General features: G+C 36.4%; 1 protein-coding gene across 1 annotated transcript in view; it reads left to right on the top strand.

The window, feature by feature from the left end:
• The window catches only part of CDK19 (cyclin dependent kinase 19), a 119,393-nt gene that overhangs the window by 37,565 nt on the left and 57,986 nt on the right, over positions 1-23,842 (top strand). The window contains exons 3-4 of the mRNA XM_066315259.1: positions 9,205-9,315; positions 19,869-20,009. Coding sequence (XP_066171356.1) covers positions 9,205-9,315; positions 19,869-20,009 — 252 coding nt within the window. The remainder of the gene's footprint in view (positions 1-9,204; positions 9,316-19,868; positions 20,010-23,842) is intronic.

Genomic DNA, 23,842 nt, shown 5'->3' with positions numbered 1-23,842 from the left:
TGAAGTTGGATTTGTAACTTGCAGCATGCATACTTGAGAAGCTGCAATTTTTTGCCCTTTCCTGGGAAAGGGCTGGGATACTTTCCTTCAGGCTGTAGGGAGTCACCTCTTCTTACCTGGAATATTGTCCTGAAGTGCTGGAGCTGTGTCTTTCCTGTGCCTCTTGAGTTCAGCAGGTCAGAGCGGTGGAGAGGACTGAGGCCAGGTTTGCCCCTTGGTGAGTGGATGCTTTGGTTGTTGAGCCGTTGGATTGAGAAGAGATGCTGGCAGTCTCACAACAGTTTAACACATGGCCAAAGTGTTATGAAGCAAGTGGAAATGTATCAATCTCTGAGGGTCCAGCCCTTGCAGATTGGCTTAAAATAATTTTAGCGAGACTGCTTTTCAGAGGTGTTTTGTAAAGTAGAAGGCTTAATAAATGAAAAATAACAAACGTTACAGAAAACAAAAGAAAAGCTCCGCACAGGTGTCTAAGAAAACCTCTGACACCCTGCTAGAAACACTCCAAAAAGCCTCTTCTTTCCTTTGTGCTCCTTCCTAAATACTGAATGTTTTAGGAGGGACAGTTTGACTCTCTGCCCATAGGGAGACGTACGGGATTTGAAGAACAGTGAAGAGGTTCAATAGATGCTAGTCTCTTGGCCCTGAGCCAATCACTGTCACAAGGGTATCAGTTTCTGGGTTGTTTACCTTATAAGAAATGCAAGGGGTGAGTCTTAAACTTTTCCCTATATGGAAAATACTTGCTGGGTGTGGGAAATGCATTCCTACACACAGCCGATTTATTATGGAGCCGAATCTGTTATGCATCATCTGAGAGAGCCCTTCACACACTGGATTTTACAGGTGGTTTTGGCAGAGACTTCAGATCTTGGGGATAGGTTTTGGATCAACTCAGCATAGTCACACTTGATGCACTCTGGTTCTAACAAATGTGGGAAGTTTTCATACCGTAGGATAGAGAACTTCATTTTTCCCTGAGCCCAACAAACATATTTACCAAGTTGGAGGCTGGTTATTGTTACTGTTCAGATACAAAAAGTTGTTGGATGAAAGTTTTTTCAAGGTCTAGATATTTTTTTAATGGTAACTTCAAATAACTTATTTCATAATTTGTGTTTATGCAGTTTGTACTGTGTAAAATGTGGAAAGGGCAAATAATCACAAAAATGAAAAATTGCTTTAATAAGAAAAGCATTAAATAAAGTCAGTTAAGTAGGGGAGGTAAGTAAACCTTAGGACTAAAAGGGAAAAATGGACTGTAAAATATGATCTTTGCAGGATAGTATTGCAATCGCTGCCCGATATTTTGTATAGGTTAGTAACTTACTCCCTTTTGAGATGCATCACTATGGTGCCATAAATTGAGATTGGAAAAACATGCTTTTTGGCTGGTCTTTGCTAAGACATTGTCTCATTCTGGCTCGTGTAACATTTATCTTTCTGAAGTCTTAAGAGGAAAATATTCTTTGAAAAATGGACGATCAGCATTGATGTCTGCTCATTGTATTTGCAAGAGTTATAGAACACCTCAGTTGCCATCAGTGTTTATTCTCTATGAGATACAGCGCTAGAGCAAGGTGATAAATGGTTGCTAGGAATTCAGAAAAGTGTGGAAACGTTAGGATAAGACCTGCAAGAGAAAGCTACTTGCAGTTTAAAACTCCAGACTGAATATGTAGGTTTGGGGAATGGTGTGATGCTATTTGTGATGTGTTGTATTCCCTCTGCCCTGTTGTAATGTTTTAATATAGCTTTTAGTTTAAGAGTCCTTGTTAGTTTGATGGGAAATTTCTTTATCCTTTCAGTAGCAGAAGAAATTTCTAGTCAACCTAGAAAAAAGTTGAGGATATCTTAAAATCTTCAGAAAGGACAAACATTCACTATTACTTTATTAGCAAGTTACTTTCTATAGATGTTTTCAGTTTAGTTGTTGGTGTTATCTGAGTGGTTGGATGTTCTTTTATTGTAGGCCAAATAAGGAGAAAAATCTCTGTAGAGAGCGACACAGAGCTTTTACTTATCTGTACCTTTCAGCTGGGAGTAAAATGGTTATTGCTAAATCTCTGGCTAGACTGACAAAAATTAAATATACAGCTGCCTTTAAAAGAAGAGAGAGTGTAGAATTCAGTTGTCCTAAAGGAAATGAGGTTTCCTTTAGGACGATGCCCAAATTCAATATTTATTTTCACATTTATTTTGCAGAAAAGATATGAAAATAAATTATACATTTAATGTGGGTACTGGAGCAAAGCTGATACTGTGTCATCTTAATGTCAGCATTTCCTTATATAGTTGTATTAAAAATTAAGAAATTTCTTGCTTTGGAAGTAATTTTACAGTAGTCCTTTGTCTATTATTATGAAGTCTGTGCTCTGGTATATGATGCTGGTCAGTAAGAAATGGAAAGAATTCTTATTACTTGTATTTCTTTTCTGCTCATGTGTTCAAGACAAATGCCAAAGATTTTTTTTTTTTTTTTTTCTGGAGACCCTAAGAATTAAAAATGCAATTTTCCTAGTTTCTGTTTCTTTAATTTAGTTAAAAAGTAATACTTACAAGAAGCCTTTTGCCAAGCTTTTGTTTCAGAATAATAATGTTATTTAGCAATGCCAGACCATTTTCAGCTCCTGAAATGAAAATATTTATAGAATAAATACTTTCTTAATCCTTCTCATAGGAGGAGGGTGGAGCACATTTTTGCCTTCTTCCTGTCCTGACATTTGGCAATTTACTGGTTAGATTCTGTTCATTGTCTTCATTTTTTGTTTTTTGGGGTTTTTTAAAACATACTTGATCTTTCTCTTTTGGTAGTTTGGAGCCCTTGCAGTTCGGGCACTGTATGCTTTGAAGAGATGCAAGTGTGAAAAAAGAAGGGTGAAGAATGTGTAAAGCATACTTGGAAGAATCTTTCAATATGAAGGATTGCTTGGGATCAAACTGGTTGAAATCAGATACATGTATAGGAGGAATTAGAGGGAAGAAAAGAGTCTGCATGGACTCTACTTAGATTCTATTTTGAAATGTTTTAGCTTGTTAATTTTAATTTGGAGCTTGCCTTGTAGACTCAGGCAGCACTCCTAGCAGTTTGTGTAAGAATGGCAGTTGTTAATTTTTGGCATTTTACTCTACCTCTGCTACTTGGTTTTGCATGCCAAAGGCGGTCCAAGGACAGGCCTTACCAGACCAGAGCACAAAGAGTATGTCCTTTCTGAAGTAGAGCTTGTGCTAATTCTTAAACTTTTACCTTTCTTTTTAGATTTTTTGGGTGGTTTCTTCTTTTGTGTGTGTGTCTATATCTGTATTTTTCCATGTCTGTTTTTATGTTGCCTGCATCTTTCTAAGACTTTTTATGTAAGTGTCAGCCATGGACAACTTAAAGCTGGAAACAAACCCTCCATATCTGCACTGTTTGAAGTATTACTATAAGGACTTTTGGTACTTCAGTTATGCGGTAACTCTGTAATTGTAATTTCTCCAAGTAGAAATGGGAATCCAAACTGGAAAATCCCTAACTTCAGAATCAACTGGATCACTAAAAAAAAGCTGAATTTTGAGTAGTTTTCTAATGTGGTACCCTGTTTGAATTTGAATTCCCTTCTCTTGATAACAAGATCTGTAGCACAGTTAGCAAAAGAATGTTCTTACATGCTAAGTAAAAGAAATAGCTGCCTGTTGGTTTTTTTTTGGTTTTTTGGTTTTTTTTTTTTTTTTTTTTTTTTTTTTTTTTTTTTTTTTGAGAGGCCCCATGTATACCTTCCTGAGGGAAAAGCTGCAGTATGAACTTGGTATGATAATAGGCAGCAGAGGATCTATGGGAAGGATAATATTCATAACATGGAGGAGAGAATCTAGTATGGATTCATAGCATCTAAACTGGTTGGAATTTTAAAAGACCTTCTAAAGAAGTAAAATTATGATCTTTATGTTTCTTTGAAAAGCCTAACTTCAATTAAAAAATAACTTCAGTGACCCTAGAGGCTTCAAATAGATTCATCACAGAAAAGGTGACTTTAAAATTCTGTGATGTGCAATTGCTTTTATGAGCAGTCAGCTTCATACTTTGGCCTTTTCTGCCTGTTCAACGTTTTTGTTCTGACCTTGAAAATGGTTAAATGCAGTACAGTGTGCATTTCCATCAAAGAAACTACCAGTGCTGTTCCAGATCAGTTGCGGTACATAGATCAGAAGACTGAAGTAAACTATGTGGAAGGTGGGTACACCTCTAAGATGAGATTGCCCCCTGAGTAAATTTTTGAAGGTGGTTATGGGTTTTGTCATCAGTGATACAGAAACACGTTTGCTGCAAGATTTACTAGTGTCAGTAGTGAGAGCACTGGTTTGTCTTCCTGTTTTCTCTAATTTTTCTTAGGTTCCCTTCACAGCGAGATGAAAGTGTCTGTCTTCACCCTGCTTTTGTAAGTAGTCGCTAGAAAGCATTCTTCATCCTGTGGCGTATAAGTATTTCTGGGCAAGATTTATTTCCTTGAGGAATGTACTGTTTCACTTATTTTTAAATGTGCTAAGTGCCCTCGTAATTGATCATGGTTTATATTGGTAACACTGCAGCTCTCCTGTTTGCAGAAGTTGTCTATTTCTTTGGGAGAAAAATGGGAGAATTTTACATATCTCAAAAGACCAAGAGACCTCCTAGTTGCTAGTCTAGTTCTTGTAAAAGGAACTTGCATTATATGGTGATAGATGATTTGCAGGCTCGGTTCAAGCATTTAAACCAAGTTGCTGTAGGACCTTGCTGTCAATCATCTTTTCCATCAGTAAAACTTCACTATACCCATTTTTCATGGAGGCTTCTACAAGAGCACATACTACATCGGCATCTATCTAGGGAATCTAGTGGTGACATATCAAATTCATCAACTAAATTTGTTTTCCAACGTTGATAAAGAAGCAAATGAAATATACTATTTCCCCTGCTATTGAGAAGCTATTCCTGAACCTTCCTGTTCATGAGATGCTAACTTGCAGTATAATTTTATCTCTTATTAGCTGTCTTTCTGTTCTTCAGCCATGATTATCATCTAGTGTAATGATTTCATTCATCATTGATGCTCATGTCTTTGTATTTTAGTGGGTATCCATCCTATTTCTTTCAATATTTGATTAGTTACACTGATTGCAAAAGTTGCAGTAATTGAGAATTTCCCGTTGAGAGATTGTTTTGCTCCTTTGGTCACCCTTTGCCTCTTTCTGGGAGAGTTCATCTTTTCTGTGGGTGTGGAGGGGGAGGTGTTTGAGCAAAGGAAACTGTATCTAGTATTTAAAAAATATATCACAGAAGCCTTTTATGTATTGATATCAATACATCCCATTCTCTCCTGTAAGGACCTCAACTAGGATATCTAATATCAAATTTACCATCTTAATTTTCTTCTTGGTTTTATGGCAGTCCAGTTCTATCACTTGTCACTTGCATCTGCTGACTCTTCAGTCTATAGTAGAAATTTTTGGTTAGTTTTTAACTGTATTAATTCAGATTTTGTGCTGTTAATTTAATCTTGTTCCTGTTGCTCTTTGTTTACTCAGTCACATAATAAAGTTGCACAAAAAATGATGCATTATCACATTCCTTTTCTTCCTTGGGAATGTTGCTTTTATTTATTCAGATAATTTCATTCACACTCATGATGTTGATACTGAGATAGGTTTTATTAATAAACACAGTACTTGTTCTTTGGTAACTACTCAAAATAGTTAATATATAGAGCTAATTTACCTTGAAACTTGTCCCACTGTCAGCTGCCCTTCTAGGGTAAATTTTTTTGCTCACTTTGAACGTATTCCAGTTGTCATCTTTCCCATCTGATGAAGTGTTTAAAACTATTATAAGGCTGAAATTTGAACACAGGTCTTCTGCTTGTGTAGAAAATAAATTATCAGAGAAGAAAGTCAGGATAGTTTGTTTTCCACACTTTTTCTTTATGTTCATTGTTTCAAAATTGGGTTTTTGCGTGCTTTGGATTCACAAGTCTCCAAATGCCTTGACTCCTTTGTGTCCCTTTTTTGAATGTATTTGATGTATTTGCAAGTCGTCTGATACCACCTCTAAGTTTTGCTTGTATATGACTGGTGCTAGTTTCTACTTAAGTGGGAGGCATTTCTATTACCGGAGTGTTCATTCATTCCATGATCAGTATCATAACTATTATTAAAACCTGAGGTAAAACATTACAGACCCTTTATTTTTTTTTTCTTTTGTTTTCTGATATCCTACTTTTACTTGCTTAATCTTGTATAATCTCTTGTGCTCCTTCTCTGGCTAGACAACCATTACTCTTTTCTTATTTTCTGTGCACAGACTACCTCCGCATGACTTCTGACATTTGACATTTCCAAGGCTTCAAGCTTTTATACCAATGATGTTGCCAACTTAACTTTTTTTCAGGCATCAGAGGCTTTCACATCATGACTTTCCCCTTCCCCTGCTATAGGAGACATTCACTTGTGAGGGAAATCCTCAGAGTGTGCATCATAGAGAACTTACTATTCATCAGACAGCTGAAAAAATTACTAGCAATTGTGTATGTAGGATATCCATCTGAGAATCCTAGAAGCTCTTCCATGCTATTTGAGCTATCCAAACACATGATTTTAAACTTTAAGCTGTGGTATCAGCTAAAAATGGTGATAAACAAAGATGCTTGTACAAGCCTCTTGTTAATAATTTTAATAAGAATCATCATAATTTGTTTAGATGAAAACGATTGTACAGGACAATCAAAGTTGCACAGATGTTGACAATTCACTATGAAATCCTCAATATCTTTCTATCTAAACTGCTCTGTGTGCTGCTACAAGAAAGAAATGTATCATAACTGAGACACAGATTTTTATTAGCATTTTAACTCAAGCTGGGTATGATGGAACTTAAAGTTTAGAGGAACATTAAGTTAAAGTACTATTCAGATATGGTGCTGTGTTCATTTATGAATAAATTATAGTAGTTGCAGGTTCTTTTTATGTTCAGGTTGTTATCTTGTAATGCAAGATGTTGTCAGGTACACTGGAATCTTTGAATTATTAGGACAATATGTCAATTTCTTCCTTGTATCTTCAGGCTTAAATCAACCAAATCTTCAAACTGATTTACTTGTGCAGAAGACCTAAGAAAATAATATTGCTATTATGTTTCATTTATCTCTTCTGTTTGTTTAAATTTATGCAGCAATCTGCTGCAGGAAAACTGTAGACAATGATGTATCATATCCCTGAAATTGTCCATGTGGTTCTGGGTAGGGCTGAAATGCACATTTGTGAAAGCTGTTTATGGTGATGCATGGACAGAACAATCATATTACATCAAGGTGCATCACTTACCTGTTAGATATATGTGGCATGTGTAGGGGGTAAATATTCTAGTCAAACATAGATTCAATTGTGATGCAGATAGCTTTGCTGTGTCACCCTAATTTTTACATTGTTGGTTTCCACCTGTCTACTGTAATGAAAACAGAGTTTTTGAAGTCCTTTGTTTCTTTTTCTCTCAGCCTTAGATTGATACTGGTCCTTGAAACACTTGTCTCAAATTTGCTGTCTTTTATTTCCACAGCCGTGTATTCGGTTCTGCCCAGTATTTCTTTCTTAACACGCCTTTCCAGTGCTTTTAGAATGACTTCCCTTATCTGTACTCTTTATGTACCTATGAGTTACATCTCTTCAGTCCCTGTGGTCGCCCTCTCTCCTGCAGTAGCATATTTCCAGATGAGATAGTTTTTAACGTAAATCTGACCAACAGTTTGTGCTTGTGGCTCACGCTCATCCCTTGTACCTTACATGATCATTTTTGACCTCCTCTGGTTGGTGTGGAGCACCACTGCAAGTCCAGCATAGCTAGAACAGGGCGCTCCTTCTTGATGTGGTGTGTTGGCCTCCTAGAGCCAGCATTTCCTAGGTTGCTCTCTCATGCTGCTGAAGCATTGGCTTGACAGCCAAGCATGCAGCCTTGCAAGCCAGAATGTAACAAGGAACAAGTCTCACAAGGAGCTGCTGAGGGAACTGGGGTTGTTTGGCATGCAGAAAGGAGGCTCGGGATTAGGGAAAGAAAGACAATTAACACTTTCTGCATGGTAAAAAAAAGCATCTAAATAATTTCATTTTCTGGATGACTGGAATATGTTTAAGCAGCTATGATATTCTTTAGATTTCTTGTCTTGACAGATATCTGTATAGTCAAAAGATAATATTATCTTTTATTATCTAATTTAAAATCAGTATTTTATTTCCCCTAAAATAAACATCTTGACTCTTTTTCTGTAGGGTGAAAAAAGGGAAGATTATTTTCTCCCAAATGTGTCTTGGACCCCACTCCATTTACAATTTTGCCATTATAAATTGATTCTTGGCAATGTATATACCAGTGCTGCAGATGCAAGCAATTTCCAGACAAGACAGAAATGATCAATCATTTTGGTGACTACAGTGTGTAGAGAGGGGGAAAAAAAATGTGATTGCATGGAAGTTATGTTTTTGGGAGTACCACTTCCCAACTCCTCCGGAGACTGGGTTAATCTGGCAGAAGGATGACTTCAGCAGGAGTACTTGCTTTAATATACTGTCTATTTAGTGATGAGACTCAGTTTTCTTTCTGGCAAGCAATAAATACATTTGGGATTATTTCTGGATTACGGAATAGTAGTTGAAACAACCAGTAGGAAACCCATATTGGTAAACTTTTCCTTGTTTTCTGAGAACAGCAGCCTGTGAACTTTGAGGCAAGTAAGGTAGGGATCCAAAGCAAAAGTAATTATTATATGGTGTTCAAGAGCTGTGTTGTCCAGACAAAGAACGGGACCAGCTGCAGAAGTTTCATTCTGGCATCCTCAAATGCTGATGTTAACCTTTGATAAGAAAACAGTTATATTTGTGTGTAATAACTTTTATTAAGAAAGATATTGGTGGCGAGCAGGATGAATAGGTGGGCTGGGCCAGCTCTATGCTGAGAGTGGGACAGAGAAAGGTAAGTAGTAATGGGCAGCTATGCTGTTAGAACAGCAATCCATGCCACAGAGTTTGTGTATATCCTGCTTTTGATGTTTGTAAGATAATGTGCTGTATCAGTGGTCTTTCCTTCTAAGGGCCTGTTTTAGGTTTACTCGTTTGCTCTTTGACCTGTTTGGTGGTTTTGTTGCTGTGTTTGCTTTTCTTAACAAGCACGGAAGTAACAAGAGCTTCTCTGTTTCTCTGCAGCTTTTACGAGAGTTGAAGCACCCAAATGTGATTGCATTGCAGAAGGTTTTCCTTTCTCACAGTGACAGAAAGGTTTGGCTGCTGTTTGATTATGCTGAGCATGATTTGTGGGTAAGTACAGATTTCCCTGAGTGTTTGAGATTGTGCAATAAGAGCTAGTTCAAACTGATGTGTGTGGTGTACCTTCAAATAGACAGAGATGTGTTAATTTTTTGCTCTGTAATTAAGAGTCTAACTGATAATCCTTTTACACTTTAAAGCCTGCCAGACTATGTAGAATTTGTTTTTTAGTCAGATTGGGTCTTGAAGTGAAAAGGATTTTTCTGCAAGCTTTAATTGGAGTTAAAGAAAGCATTCCTAAATTGAGATCTTCTAAAACTGTGTTTGGAAAAGTATTAAATATACTTTTTTTCTGACATTTTGCACATACACACACAAGAAAAAAAGGAGAGGGACTGCTTTGATGAGTCCTCTCACTGAGAGTGACTGCAATTGACTATATTTTAAACAGTGAATATGTGGTAGTATAAGTGGAAATGAAATAGCAAGTAAGCTATTTGGGCCTACTGATGGACTCTCATTACATGGAAGGGGAGTAGAGTCTTAGATGTCTGTTCTTAGGTTTCTAACAAAATGTGATATGGTTAAGTATAGTCTATTGTAGAGGTGGGCATCAGTGAGATTGTGACTTGAACTCAGATGAAAATATTCAAGCTCCACATCTGTTGATAAAATGTGGGTTACTTGAACCTGGATTTGTGTTTAAACCTGAGAGATATCAATCACAAAGTGTAAACAATATGCTTATAATTCCTATGAAAATACTGGCAAGGTGAGGAAGTGGTAATATAAATTCTAGTATTACTTTTGAAGGCTTCAGTAATATTACTTGCTGTTACATTTGTTAGTGACAAATTGCTCAATTTCTTCATACTTTGCTCTTGAGCTTGTAAATAACACAAAATTTTAATTGGACAGAAAATAAACGTAGATCATTCAAAAAGACACTTCTGTCTCAGAACACATAAAATCATGGTCATTTGTTCCTCTTCAAAAGATTGAAAGATACTTTATTTCTCTTGTTGGCTCGCAGGTTTGTATTTTGCAAATTCTCTTCATCAAAGTTCAGTGGACACTGAGAATTTATGTATTTCACAGAGCTGGTGGCAGTGATGATGAAGAGAAGCACATCAGCTAAATCTCTCTGTGACAGAATTTGTTTGTGTATTAGATGAGTTTACTCATTTTATGGAGCAGTCATAACAAATACATTTTACTGCTACATTTATTTCTGTGTGTTTTAAACACCTTTTTTCCTAACCTTTTCCATTTGATTTTACTTTGGGCGTGTAGTTTTTACACCACATAATGATTTTTCACATGATTTAACAGCTTTAGAAGAATCACTGCAGTTTGATGTTCCTGCCGCTCCTCCCATATGGCTGGGTATTGGATACATTCTCAGTGAAGTTAATTATTTTCTGTTATCTAAGACTGAAATGTCTGTTATAATGAGGTACTTGATATGAACTGGTCTCCCACTTCCTAACTCTCTTTTGGTTTTACTTTTTTCTATGGGACATGCTACACAAATCATTTCTCCTTTCCTGTATAATTGCCCATGTTTGCTCGCTTCTTAAGCCTTTGCCAGGAATTTTTTCCTCCCTTACATAAAGTTGGCCGTGTTCAAGGCACTCTTGGTTCTGGCTTAACCTTGGTCCTCATTTCCTTTACTGTCAGCACTTCCCAAGCATCGCTCTTAATTCCCCTTTTGTCTGTTTTGCTCACTCCCGACTTTGTGTCTTTTTCCACGCTGCCTCCTACACATGGAACAGCCTCCCAATTAACGTACGTAAAGATCCTTCACTATCCTCCTTCAAAAAACTCCTGAAAATCCACTTATTTTGTAACGCATTTCAGTAATACCAACCACTTGTCATTCTGTCTGTGTTGTGTTGTGTTTTGCATTTCCTGTGCTTAACAGCTTGTGTGCCCTTTCAACTCTTTGGGGTAGAAATTTTAGTAGGGGTTTAGCACTTTTTTTCCTTTAATTGCTTAGCACCATGTGCTTCCCCAGCACTACATAAAGACAAAATCAGTCTATTTATCATGGATATATCAGTTTATAAGGATTTAAGTTTTGGAATTGAAGGTGTGCTGTCGCTAGCGAGATGTAGGTATCCAGAGACTAATGTTTTCAAATGTAAGTAGCTTAGAGTTACTCACCAAAATCAGTGAGTATGGAAACTGTCTTTCTGTTCAAACTGCCGAGCTTTAGTAACTCCTATTGGCTTCAGTGAGAAGAATAAATGCTCATCACATTCGATCATTAGATTAATTAAAATCATTATATTTTTCAGCTTCTGTACTGGAAACATTTGGCAAGAGATGAATAAGCTATATTAGATGCTATCTTATTCTAATAAGATAATTTTCTAATACTGAAAAAAATGTCCTGTTCTAAAGGGCTGGTGCTAATTAAACTTATTAAAAAGTTCTTCTGTGGTGAGCAAGACTACTTTTTTTTTTTTTTAAACTTGTAGTTTAATTCCCAAGAATGAAACTGCTCAGGTCTGAAATTTTACGTTTAGATAGTGCGTACTGTAATAATTTTCTGTAACTTCTGCTGATACTATTACCAAGGGATGTAGAAGCCATGCTAATTGGAACTAGTTTAGGCAAGAGTATGATTATGCTGTCCTTGACTACAAAGATAGTCAAGGTTTTAGTAACTAAGCCTATCAAAGATACTTTCTTTTCTTACCTCTCAAATTAGATTATACAAGACAGTGCAAAACCATGAGATTACCATGGATAATAGCTAAGAATATAGGAATTTTTTTGACAAATTGATTTATAGCTAGTTTCCGTTGGTTACCAGAATTCTTAGTCTAATACACAATGTTATAATTATTCTTTGTTATTTGTCTCTGCCACAGAGAACTGGTAAATTTCTCAGGCTGTAGGGATGTTACATTTTGTTTTAAAGGTCAGAAATTTGTTTTAAATTCCAGAGTTCCCGCTGTCTTATCAGCAAAAGAATACTTTCTTTTTTTAATTAATATTTCATGGATGTTCTTTATCACCCTAGTCTTACATTTCTAGACAGTGTGCTGCTGTCCAGAACTTCCTGTGTAAAGCTAGTGCTTTTAAAGACATTATTCAAATTTGCATCAAATGCTTTAGATGCATGATGATTACTAAAGTTGACTTTGAGAAAAGTTTGATACAAATGAGATCTGTCCTGAAGGTGAATTTTTTTTGTCAATCTAGTTACTTTTAGGCACTCTAGAGATTACAATATTTAGAACTTTTCTTTTGTTCCCTTTTACAGCAGATTTCTAATACTGAAACTATTTTCTGAAGCATATGTTTTAGTACCACAGATAAACTCACATTTGATGGCTTCAGTTTCATAGTCTCTACACTTTAAGGATTTTTGATTCTAAGCAACATTTTTGTTGTAATTTTTTTAACCCTTTTGTACTGATAGGTTGTCTATATAGCTTTTCTAGTTATAGTACAGAGGTAATTCTCAGACTCGTTTAGTATGTGTGTATAACGTCAAATTTTTAGGATACCTTTTTCTAGATATATATGTTGTTGTTTAAGTTTATAACTAAACTTAAATAAGAAGCTTCTGAATTGGTTTGATCTCATTCTCAAAAGGGGAGACATTGTTATCATAGTAAAATGTGCTAAATGTGTTTTATAGCAATAAAAACACTGCTGGTTCTTAATGAGTAAGTACATAAATAATTAACTGTGATTTGATAATATTGAATGTGATGATACATTCACTATTCCTGACCAGTTAAACCATGGTCTATGAATTTTTTAGGTTTGGTTGAATGTTTTTCTCTTATTGTTAGATTCCAGTGATCTCTACCAGCTAAATGCTTAGCAGCAAATATTACTGAAAAACATGGAGTAAAATTAATCTTGGAATTATTGTTGATAATAAAAAAAAATATATGGGCAGACTGGCTTTGTTTTATAGGAATTACTTGTTATGTATAAATTCTGCTTTTAAAAATGTAGGGTAGAGATTATTAGCATAGTCATGTGAACCTGAAAATAATCATCAGATAAGGGAAAGGAGAAAATATTTTTCCTACATGTGAATTTCATAGCACTGCTTGATACTCTCAGTCTACAAATAAATATACTTAATTTCAGCTAACAACATTTTGAATAATTTTTTATGGTAAATGAAAATGGGAGAGTGTTGCATACTGGTGTGTGCAATAAACCTGCACATTTGTTTAGTCACATGAATATTATCTAACAGCTGAGATTTAATATATTCCTTAAATATGGTATAATCAGTTATAATTCTTTCTTCAGCAGGCTTCAGTTTAGCTCTTAATCATGAATATAATTCAGACGCTAGTTGATGACAAATATCTTTATATACATAAAAATGCTTTTCTCAGTGTAACAGTTTCATTTTTTTATCTTTCGATTTTCTAAGTCATGCCTACACTTTTGGTGTAATTCAGGTGATTTTGCCAGGTGACTTTTCAGTCTTCTCCCTTGTATGTATATTTATCGATATAGGTTGGAAGAAGGATGTAAGATATGCCAGCCCATTCCCTTCTGTCTTGACAAAGGTCTTTGTCATGATTGATTGCTTCCAAGTGAAATTAATGGGGGTTTTGGACCATCAAAGTGATAGCTGAATTTCTTGCAGAGGGCAGTGCCATTCCTTGCTTCTAGCTCTTTGTCATATTCTCAGAACATACACTTGCTTTTTCTGCCAGACTTGTATGAATTTGAGGGTAGTTTATGTGGACTCATTTTCCATACCACAAAACATGAGAATTGGAGGAAACAACAGGTAGGAGCAGGCCTCAAAACAAAGGCAAGGTTCAAAAGCATAAATGTGTGAAAAACTAATGTGTACAGAGTGGTGTGAGTACTGTGTATTTCGCTTTTATGTGTACTGAAAGGGTAGCTGAATTCTGATGATTTTTATTAACATTGTATAGAGTTATTCTGCAACATTTAGGACTGAAAGATATTATAAGACCTAGAAAGACCCAGGCAAAACCTAGGAAAGTTACATGGGATCTGTTTATGCCTGCTCTGTGTTTCAAAGCTTAGATATTTAAAGCAAGCTGGCATTAGCAAAAGTTGGTGTATGAAAGTTCCTTTCCCTGTTACGGAAAATGTTCACCTCTTGTCACTTGGAATAGAGTCTTTCATTAGGCAGTTTGATTGATGACATTTTAAAGAAGATACTTGATGATGGCCATGCACTGGCACCGTTTAGAGGGAACAAGCTTGCTTTTTACCCCTCGTCTTCTGAAGGACAGTTCATGTTCATTGCTGTAATGTTTCCAAAATTGGAAACAAAAATGATTGCTCTAGAGGTACTTCTGCCCGCTTCTGTTTTGATTTGATTTTACTTGTGATAATTAAATTCACAAAATTTTATTAGTTTCTAAAACTCTGATGTCTGAAATGAGTCGTAAGTGTAGGCATATGAAACTATGATTTATTTTTGGAACAGTAAACAAATGTTACTTGGATTTATTGGGTCTTTGCTTTCTCTTTTTGAAAATCACTGAAACAATGCATGGTTAGCTTTTATACCACCTTAAGATTTTGATTTGTTCTTTCATACCCTTTTTGAATGCTTTGCATTTAAAGTAAATGTAGTAATTTGAGGTAGTTTTGTGTTTAAAATGAGATTGGAAGCCATATAATATGAATCCTCTTGGCCTTAGTACAGATTTAACATGTATTCAAGCTTCCCTCTCCTCAATATTAAAATGTAACTTTACTTTTTATTGGTGCATTGACATAATTCTGTTTTGTTCTCTAAGGCTGGATTAGGGATTGGATGGAACGCAGGGTTTTTGCTGAATTGTGGGAGCACAAGCAGGTTGCTTCAGCAGGGAGAGGCATCTGTGTTGGCTTGATTGCTTTTCAATTTGATGGAGATGCATGTAATTTTCAACAAGCATTGCCTAAAGCAGTAGAACTCAAGCATTCAGGTTTTCTAGAGGCTTGTGTCTGTGAATTATCTCATGTGCATTGAGGTGGGAGCTCATTGTAACTTCATTGAGTCAGACATGCATAAAATCTCTCTGTTAGCTGGCACCCTACTTCTGTGGAAAGTTTCTAGGTCTAACTTGTTTGTTTGTTTTAGCCTCTGTCACACTGAACAGCAGTTCTTGGAATTGGGAATGGGATGTCACAAACACAAACAGACTTGGAAGCAGACTAAAATTAGGATCTTATTGAATGCTCACTTAACTGCTGGGTAAATCCTAGGGATTTGAATTTGCTCTGTGTTGTTATGCATTATGTTTCCCTTGTTTGTGGTGGAGAATTTAGGAAATGCACATAGTCTTCACCAGCCAGCTTTCAAACCAATTTCAGTGCACTAGGTAATGTAGAAAAAGGCAGGCAAACTCCTAGATTGAATGTTGTTTCATACTTTTATTTCCAAATGTCTGTTTCTCCTCTTCATTTTTTATCATTTATATGGTCTTGCCTTTGCAAGAGCTAAAATGGTCTTATTGAAATAATGTGGTTTATCCAGTTTTCCTTGCAATTTTATTACATTTTTTGAAGTTGAAAATTGGAAATAAGCAGTTAGTCAGTAAAACCAATAGTTCCAGATATTGCAAACAGCAAATTATAGCTTCCTTGCTTTCCTGACTGCTAATGAATGTGTATTTTAATGTTGGTCAGTGAAGTATTAATTTAGAATAAAGACTTAAAATCACTTCTACAAAGTTGCTGTCTTGTTAAATTAAAAACAAATTATGTACAAGCAATAGAAAAATTTTTACATTATATTTATATTTAATAGTGAAATACCTAATTGGCTCTCACCATTTTTGGGATCCAGTCAGGGGCAGCATGTGTCTAAGATTTAGGAGTCAGAAATATGGATGCGCAGAGCTAAATGGCAACTTTTGCTGAATAGATTTCAATATTGTGTGGAGTTATGTTTACCTCGTATGTGTTCTTCTTTCATTTTGAAAGATTTTAAATATATCAGAAGAGAACTTGAATCTGCAGTGTTCTAATGAACTAATTAAAATGATTATCAGCATAACATTGTGGAGGGGTTTTTGTTCTGTAGTATGCAACTGGTATGGTGTAGGCTGACAATGTCCCTCATTAATTTTGCTGAATGAGTCTGGATGTTTTCCAGCTTTTTTGGCCAGGTGATCTATCAGGATATGTGAGTTATCTCTAGGGAGTTGCAGTGAAAAAAAAAATGGGGAATGTTGAAGCTTTTTGATCCTATGCATATGGTCTTGTTACAAACAAGCCTGGATTGTGGAAATCCTCATGTTTTGTCATTAATGGTTATCCATTAGGGGTAAGATACAGCAAAGAACTTGGGTATACTTAAAGGTTAAGAAACTTGCAGTGTGCAAGTGCACCTCTTGCTTCCTAGAGAGAGGCAGAACATGCTTCATACCTGTCACGGTTCAGATTTGTACTCTCAACTCACAGGACAATATTAGTTTTGTGCTATTCAGCAAAAAGATTTACTGAATGAGAGAAGTGTAGTTTTGAAGCCTAGTGGTTAGGTCAGTTTTCTGGGAAACGGGAAATGCAGGCTGTAACTCACTTCCTCCACCTCCTCCACTTGCATAGTGAACTTATGTATAAAGAGCATCCAAGTTTGTGTTGATGCCTGTACCCATTTCTATACCTGAGGTCTTGGATTTAGACTCAAATATGAAATATTTTGACATGGAAGGAGCACATCTCCCTGCCATAGCTGAAGTCAGCATAATTGTTCAAGTTTAAAAGTTCCTTTGGCACTGTTGTACTGCTGTGGCATCCTTTGCTTTGAAGCTTACTATACACCTGATCTGCCCGGTCACCAAAACTTCTGTCCTGTTGTTTTCTGATATGATACTCTTATCTATTTTTTTTTGCTTATTTAATTTGATGTATAATTTCCCACATCAGTTGCAGGGCCATATAGATATATTTCTGGAAATATAAAGTAATAAAAAAGAGTAGGCTTGCTTCCTCCAGCAGAAGAGATGATGTTCAGCAACAGCACCTGTTTGCTCTCCTATTTCTTAGACGGACACTGCCATTAAAAATTGTGTTTAGTTAGGTATGTTGTTCTTTCTTCGTATGGCTAGTTGCTTACAACAAATTGGATGAACTACTGTTTTTTTAGGTAACTTTTCAGTGTAGGGTTTGGTCACAAGCAGTGTGGATTCATTCCAATGTCATGGGGTAAATCTTGCTTTTTAGCTCCTTATACTGCTTGTCCCTGCTGTATATTTTTAGGTTTTGTTTAGTTCTCTAAACTGTGATGGTTGCAATCTTTTGGATATAAACTTCCACAGAGTAAACTGGCAACAAGAAGTTTTATTTGCTTTTACAGGAAATTGGATTTTACCTAGTGGTGATATTGCTTGCTTGGAGCAACACTATCCATTTTAATTTGCTTCTGCAATTCAATAACCATTTCAAGAAAGGAACTTGTTTCCTTAGCCTTTCTAACCAGGAGCCACATGGGAGGGCAGGGACAGAAATCCAATGGCATCAACCTGGTTCTCTCTCACTCCTGACCTCCAGAGGTACCAGCGCAGCTCAAGGCAGAACCAGAGGCAGAGCCACATGTGTTGTTCCTCCTCGACATATGTGTGGTTGTGTCCCGTTCTGTCTCATGAAACTCCTTTGTTTTCTCTGTGCCTAAGGACTAACGTTTTGTGTGGGTAGGAGTTGGTTTTTGGATGGGTGTAGAAATCCCTTCTAGTGATTACATGCGCCTCGAAAAAGGGCGGGACTGGACTTATGGGCCTCTGTGTATGATCTTTGCCAGTTGGTTCCTCTGTATTTTTAAATCTCCTGTATTAATAAATATATAATTTGTGAGTTTATGCTATCATTGCTGCTTTATAAATCATATTGTAATTACACATGAAGGTCACTATCTGGGGAGCATCATGTTGTATTAGGGACTCCTAGCTGAAGTTATGAGACAGAATCTTCTTGTGACATCATGAGAAAAAAATTCCCAATTAAATAATCTCTTAAAGCATTTCATTACAGTTTCCAGAGTGATTGCACAACTAAAGGATTAGGTACCAAGAGCTTGTCTTGTTTATTGATCTTCATAAGTATGTTAAAAACTGACAATCCTGCAAATTTCTACTGCTTATTAGTACAAAGCCATAAATATTGTACATTTAGTAGTGGAAGGCTCTGTGGGAACACTGTTGATATTGAGTAAGCAGGCTATTTTGATTTATTTGGCGTTTTCGGCCTTTCTTATTTCTCTTTAAACACTATTGTTTACACTTCTGCTAAATACAGTTTGACAGTGGCTAAAGTACACCTTTACCCCTCTGGTGACAGCCAGAGGTAGCATTTGCCATGAGTAAACATTAACTCATTACCATTTTCATTGAGAGCAGTAGTGAAAAACTGGGTGGGGAGTGGGGATGGTGGAGGAGGGAGCAGTGGTCTAAAGCACAGCCTTTGGCTACCTCTTTGACCTGGGAAGGGAGAAGATCTTGAGCTAGGCAAATTCTATTAAAAATTTGGGTAATTAATAGTTCTACTCTAGCATTTTGTATTGTTTTCAGTAAAAATGGAAACTGGCTTTATCATTTCCACCTTTCAAAAGACACAGAATTGAAAACCATTTTGTTATTTGAGGTGCTTCATTGAATTGTCTTCAAAAAGGAGATTTTTTTTCCCATCTGAATGAACATAATTTAGTAATTTGCTGAATGACCATATTTTGAGATTGGATTTGTGCCTTGCATAGCTCCATCTTATCTGAGGATTGAAAAGGTAGAATGGCCTGATTCCAGTTTATTTCTTGTACAGTGTAGCAAAACCAAACCTAACCCATCACTCCACACTAACCTAAGAATTAATTAGTTTATGACTATTTCATGATCTCTCAGCAGTCTTTCAGTGTTTGGTTGTTTTGTTTTGGGTTTTTTTGTTCCTTCAACTAATACTAGGGTCCTTTACTGCATTCTGTTTTCAAGTGGCGTTTGTCCTCGAGTGGGCAGACTGACTTGTGTAACCCAAGAGCCACCAGCTTATCATCATGAGTGGAGCATGCAGCCATAACTTGGAAGCAACAAGAAAACCATTTTTAGATGTTTGAACACAATCTCATCCAAATGCTGTGGTTGTGGGGATTTTGGAGTTACACCTTCCCCTACTTCAAATATTTATTAAAACATTTCTTTAATCTGTCTACTGGGATTCTGATTTTGGAGGGAATAGTAGTTGCAGGTATGCTATCCTGTATGTTTTTGAAGAGGAGGAGGGAAAGTCTGTGAAAGCAGAGAGTGTGTCCTCCTACTGGTAGATACTCCTGGTTTGAAAAGTTCTGCTCTAGCTGCCAAGGGTAAGAGGATGCCATTTGGAGAGAAGGGAGGAAGGAGAATGTCTAAGACCCTTTAGTGGAGGTAAGTAGCCAGTATTTAGATATTCACAAAAACTTCACAGCTGTTCTTTGAAGCAACTCAGAGAATAAAAACAATTTAAGAGACTTGTGAGTGGATCACTATTACTTTAATTCCAAAGTTCAACAAACTTTGTATTTCATTCCATTATTTAGTGTTAGTAGTTAAAATATCTGAAAACCCTCAACCTTCTCACCTATCACCTAACTTTCTTTATGTTTCTACTTGTTTTATTTCTAGCATATTATCAAGTTTCACCGTGCCTCAAAAGCAAATAAAAAGCCCATGCAGTTGCCAAGATCTATGGTTAAATCCCTACTCTACCAGATCCTCGATGGAATCCATTACCTCCATGCAAACTGGGTGCTTCACAGAGATCTGGTAAGTGTGACATGTGATACCTGGCTAAGAAAGTTCCACGAGTGTTGTTAGGTAGGACAAGAAAAGCCCGTTAGTAATCTTGCATATCGATCCCTACAGCTCTTCCTGTTATTGTTGCAGGAGACCAGTTGTGACTTGAAACACGAAAACAAACTTTGCTTTCACATTGTTTTTATCTGAGTCATCTGAGCTCGGACAATGATGCCAGATCCGGTAAAGGGATTGCAGATACCAATATCCGAGAACAGTACGTGAGACAGCTGATATATGTTGGTTGAACATTCCTACAACTTTTCGCATGACTTTGAAAAGGCATCTAAATAGGAAAGTGATTGATACCCTTTTACATTGTTTGGCTTACGTGCAAGTTAGCATGAAAGCTCGTGAACGAGCAGTTTTTTCATGGAATATTTCTTTTCCATGTGGTATTTTTTTTCTGACCGTGGGAAGAGAACTATAAAAGAGTTATCATCTTGAAATTTCTCATGACCTGAAGTAGCTCTTGAAGTTGATTGCAGATGACTAGGGCAGCCAGTTGCCTTGTCTTAGGTCCCCTTTTCCCTTTAAAGTTTTCCATTGCTTCTCATAATTACGTGAAGTGCTACCATGGTTTATGAAAAGAATACTAATATAGGTGTGCTGCCACTTGCATTCTAACTAGAATGTTTGGCATGAAACAATGTGATGGCTAATATGCCAGACAACACTCTTAGGTATGGTAATATGTGTATAAAATCACTGCTTTTATTTGGTTATTTTTTGTAGTTGACCAGTATGTCAAGATAGGGCCTCCTGCCCAGAAACCTACAGTCACTAATTAAGTTTGGTGAGACATAGATTGTTCTTGAGGTTTTGATAGTATGACGGGACTTTGATTAATTTTTGGTTGTAGAGCAAATTTTTTTAATAGATAAGTGTAATGTAAGGCAGGCCTGGAATACAAGTCACAAACATTTTCTGAACTGAATTTTATTTAATTTTTATTGTAATACCTGACAACAGTGGCCAGGGTGGGTTTCAGTTTTCATTATGGATTTTTTTTTTTTTTTACTTTGTTACTTGGTTGTTTATTGTTGGTTTTTTTTTAAATTTTTAAATTCCAGATGTTAGTATATTTGGGGAGGCGTGGGGGGTGTGGTTTACCTTTGGAATAGTAGCCATGACCAAAAAACAGGAAGCATGTGCAACTCTGATTTTTTTATGTTACAATTACTACTTTCCTAAAGAGTCAGCTGCTGCTTTGGCAGAGTGGTCAGCTGTAATTAGCTACAACTTGAGAAGTAACCCCTGAAAAATCTATATCCAGCTCTGTGCAAGGGAGCCATAGCTGTTCCTGGAACTCTTGATTATATATACGCTTAAATATCATACATGAACTCGATATTTTGATAGGAAATACAAGATGGTATCTAAGATAATAACAAATACCCTTGAGAATTCTCTTACTAGTGTTGTTATTTTCAGCCTGCAGCACCAGGTGTTTTGCATGACTAGTGCTGCTGCTTTACAGTTCTTATCTGTTGCTGAGGATTTGCAGCAAAGCTGTTATCTAATGCCTTTGTCTTTTCTTTTGGAATGTTAGGAGAAGATGGTTGCTATTGTGAAAAAGACCACTATATTTTTTAGTTCTGTAAGGATAGTGCTTGAATTATGTTGGCATAATTGAGAAGGGAGAAGAACAGTAATTTGTGAAGTCTAAATGTGTTCTTGGTCTGCAAATAAATGTAAACTGATGGATTCTTGGATGTCTCAGTAAGACAAAGGAAACCATTTCAAAAATTGCTTTGATACACTAGTGATTTAAAGGTGTAATCAGAATCCTTTGCCTTTATTTTTTTTTCTGGATTTATGAAGAATTCAGGTATGTCAAATAGTTATATCTTGAGCATAGTAAAAAAAATACCTGATGCTATTCTGGATGTGTCTTTGTGTCTGCACTTGCAGTTAGAGGTTAATATCACTAGTAACCAGTTTAAATCCTGTATTAACCAAAAATTTTTATTTATCTGTAATTTTTATTCGTATGCTCATGCTTGTGACTTTTTGCTACTAAGAATGATACCTCAGGAACAATTTCACTGGAACCAGTTTCTTGCATTATACATAAATACCAGCTCCTCCGTGTCTTCTGAAGATGGGGAGCAGTTTTTCTGGTGGTTTTCTCTAAGCTGTTTGAATTTACAGCTGCTGGGAAAAGTATTTTTTAATTTTATGTAAACCAAATATTGCATCGAAAGACCTTGTACTTTCCTGGTTTTATATAACTCTGTTCTTACTATTTTTGACCTGTATTTGGATGTAGACCAAAGATGGTGTTATCCATAAAAGTCAAGTTATGCTTATTTTATTGCTTAAAAAAATAAAATCAGATTCTCCAAGAATATTTATCATAATATTAATCAAATTCTTCTGTGCCATGGAAATGACCTCTGTAATGTATTTAACAAATGTTGTGAAAAAACAGAAACCTGGGAGGTTAAGTATTTGCTTAAAGGTATTTGAAGAACATTGTTTATGTCTTAATTTGCTACTGCCTTAAATCAAAGAGGTTTTTCAAGAAGCTGGAATACCGAATTTGTTACTTAAAAACCTTAGAATCACTAAGATATTTCTAGTGAAATAATTTTTAAGATCAGCAGCAGCTGGCGAGTGCATGACAGGATAATAAAAGTGGTGAACAGTGTGAACTTGCCAACTTGAATACCATGTCCTTTCCTTGGGCTGAGCTAATGGATGGCTGCTACCACATGCAAACAGTCTCATTCTCCTCTTCTCTGCCACCAGGCAGTGACATCCATGCTGATGGCCTGGCAGGGGATGCTCATCTAGCTCATGGTGAGCTCATTCAGGGAGTTAAATCCACAGAAAGTGTCACAGAAAGCTTTTCACCTGCAGAGCTTGTTTTCTGCAGGGTTAGGACTCAGAGAGACCTCATTAGGTGCTTAGCTGGGTGTGCAGGAGCTGCCACAGAGGCAGTGTGAGGCAGGAGGTGGTGGCAGAAAGCTCAACAGAGGCTGTTCCAGCATTACCTGTTGTTACATCTGGTTATTTTATTGTTAAAATGCAATATTTTGATTCTTAGGAGGGAGTGCAAGTGTTCTTAAAAGATTAAATAAGTGTAACTTTGTAATGCAAGACTTACAGAAGCTTAAGACTGCCAACACAAGTCCAGCTTTGGGAAAGTGCTCAAACTAAGGTAAACAGCAAATAGACTTGCACTCATGCTTCTGGGAATTAGAAACTAATTTAGTGTTGTGTATCTTTCGATTTTTTGTAGTATCTAGGTTATTTTGAGTCTGGCTTTTGTGTCCTGAAGGTAGTCAAAAGGTGCAAAATGACTTTTTAGGGGTTTTTTTTAGCTAAGATATTAATTTCTCTCAGTTAAAAAACATTCAGCCTTTTTGGCAAGATTCAAACAAGTATAGACTGTGGGACAGGAGCACTGGGTTACTGATTTATTTGAATAGCTTTGTGTCAGTTTATATACCTTGGAGTTAACCTAAATCTGTGAAAATCTATACATTTGTATTCCTGTCTGCCCATTTTAAGTGGAATTTTGCTGTTGAATTGCATGCCATTGGAAAATGATAATTTTGCCTTCTCAACATAGCAGCATTCCTGAAAGCCGTGCACGAGAGGAGGGAGCATTTGCTGGCTTTACTACTGCTGGAGCATTTCATTATGGACAAGAGGTTAATAGAGATAGATATTGGAGAAAAAACCTTGGAGTATTAAGCCTTTGGCTTTTTAAAATACTCTATATACACTGTGAGCTGTCTGCTTGAATGGTGTCTAACCTGTGCTCTGTACCTTGAGTTAAGAGCAAGTTAGAA

This window comes from Sylvia atricapilla, chromosome 3 (assembly GCF_009819655.1).
Source record: "Sylvia atricapilla isolate bSylAtr1 chromosome 3, bSylAtr1.pri, whole genome shotgun sequence".
Classification (NCBI taxonomy): domain Eukaryota; kingdom Metazoa; phylum Chordata; class Aves; order Passeriformes; family Sylviidae; genus Sylvia; species Sylvia atricapilla.
The sequence above is the reverse complement of the archived record's forward strand: the minus strand, read 5'-3'. Positions and strand labels throughout refer to the sequence as shown.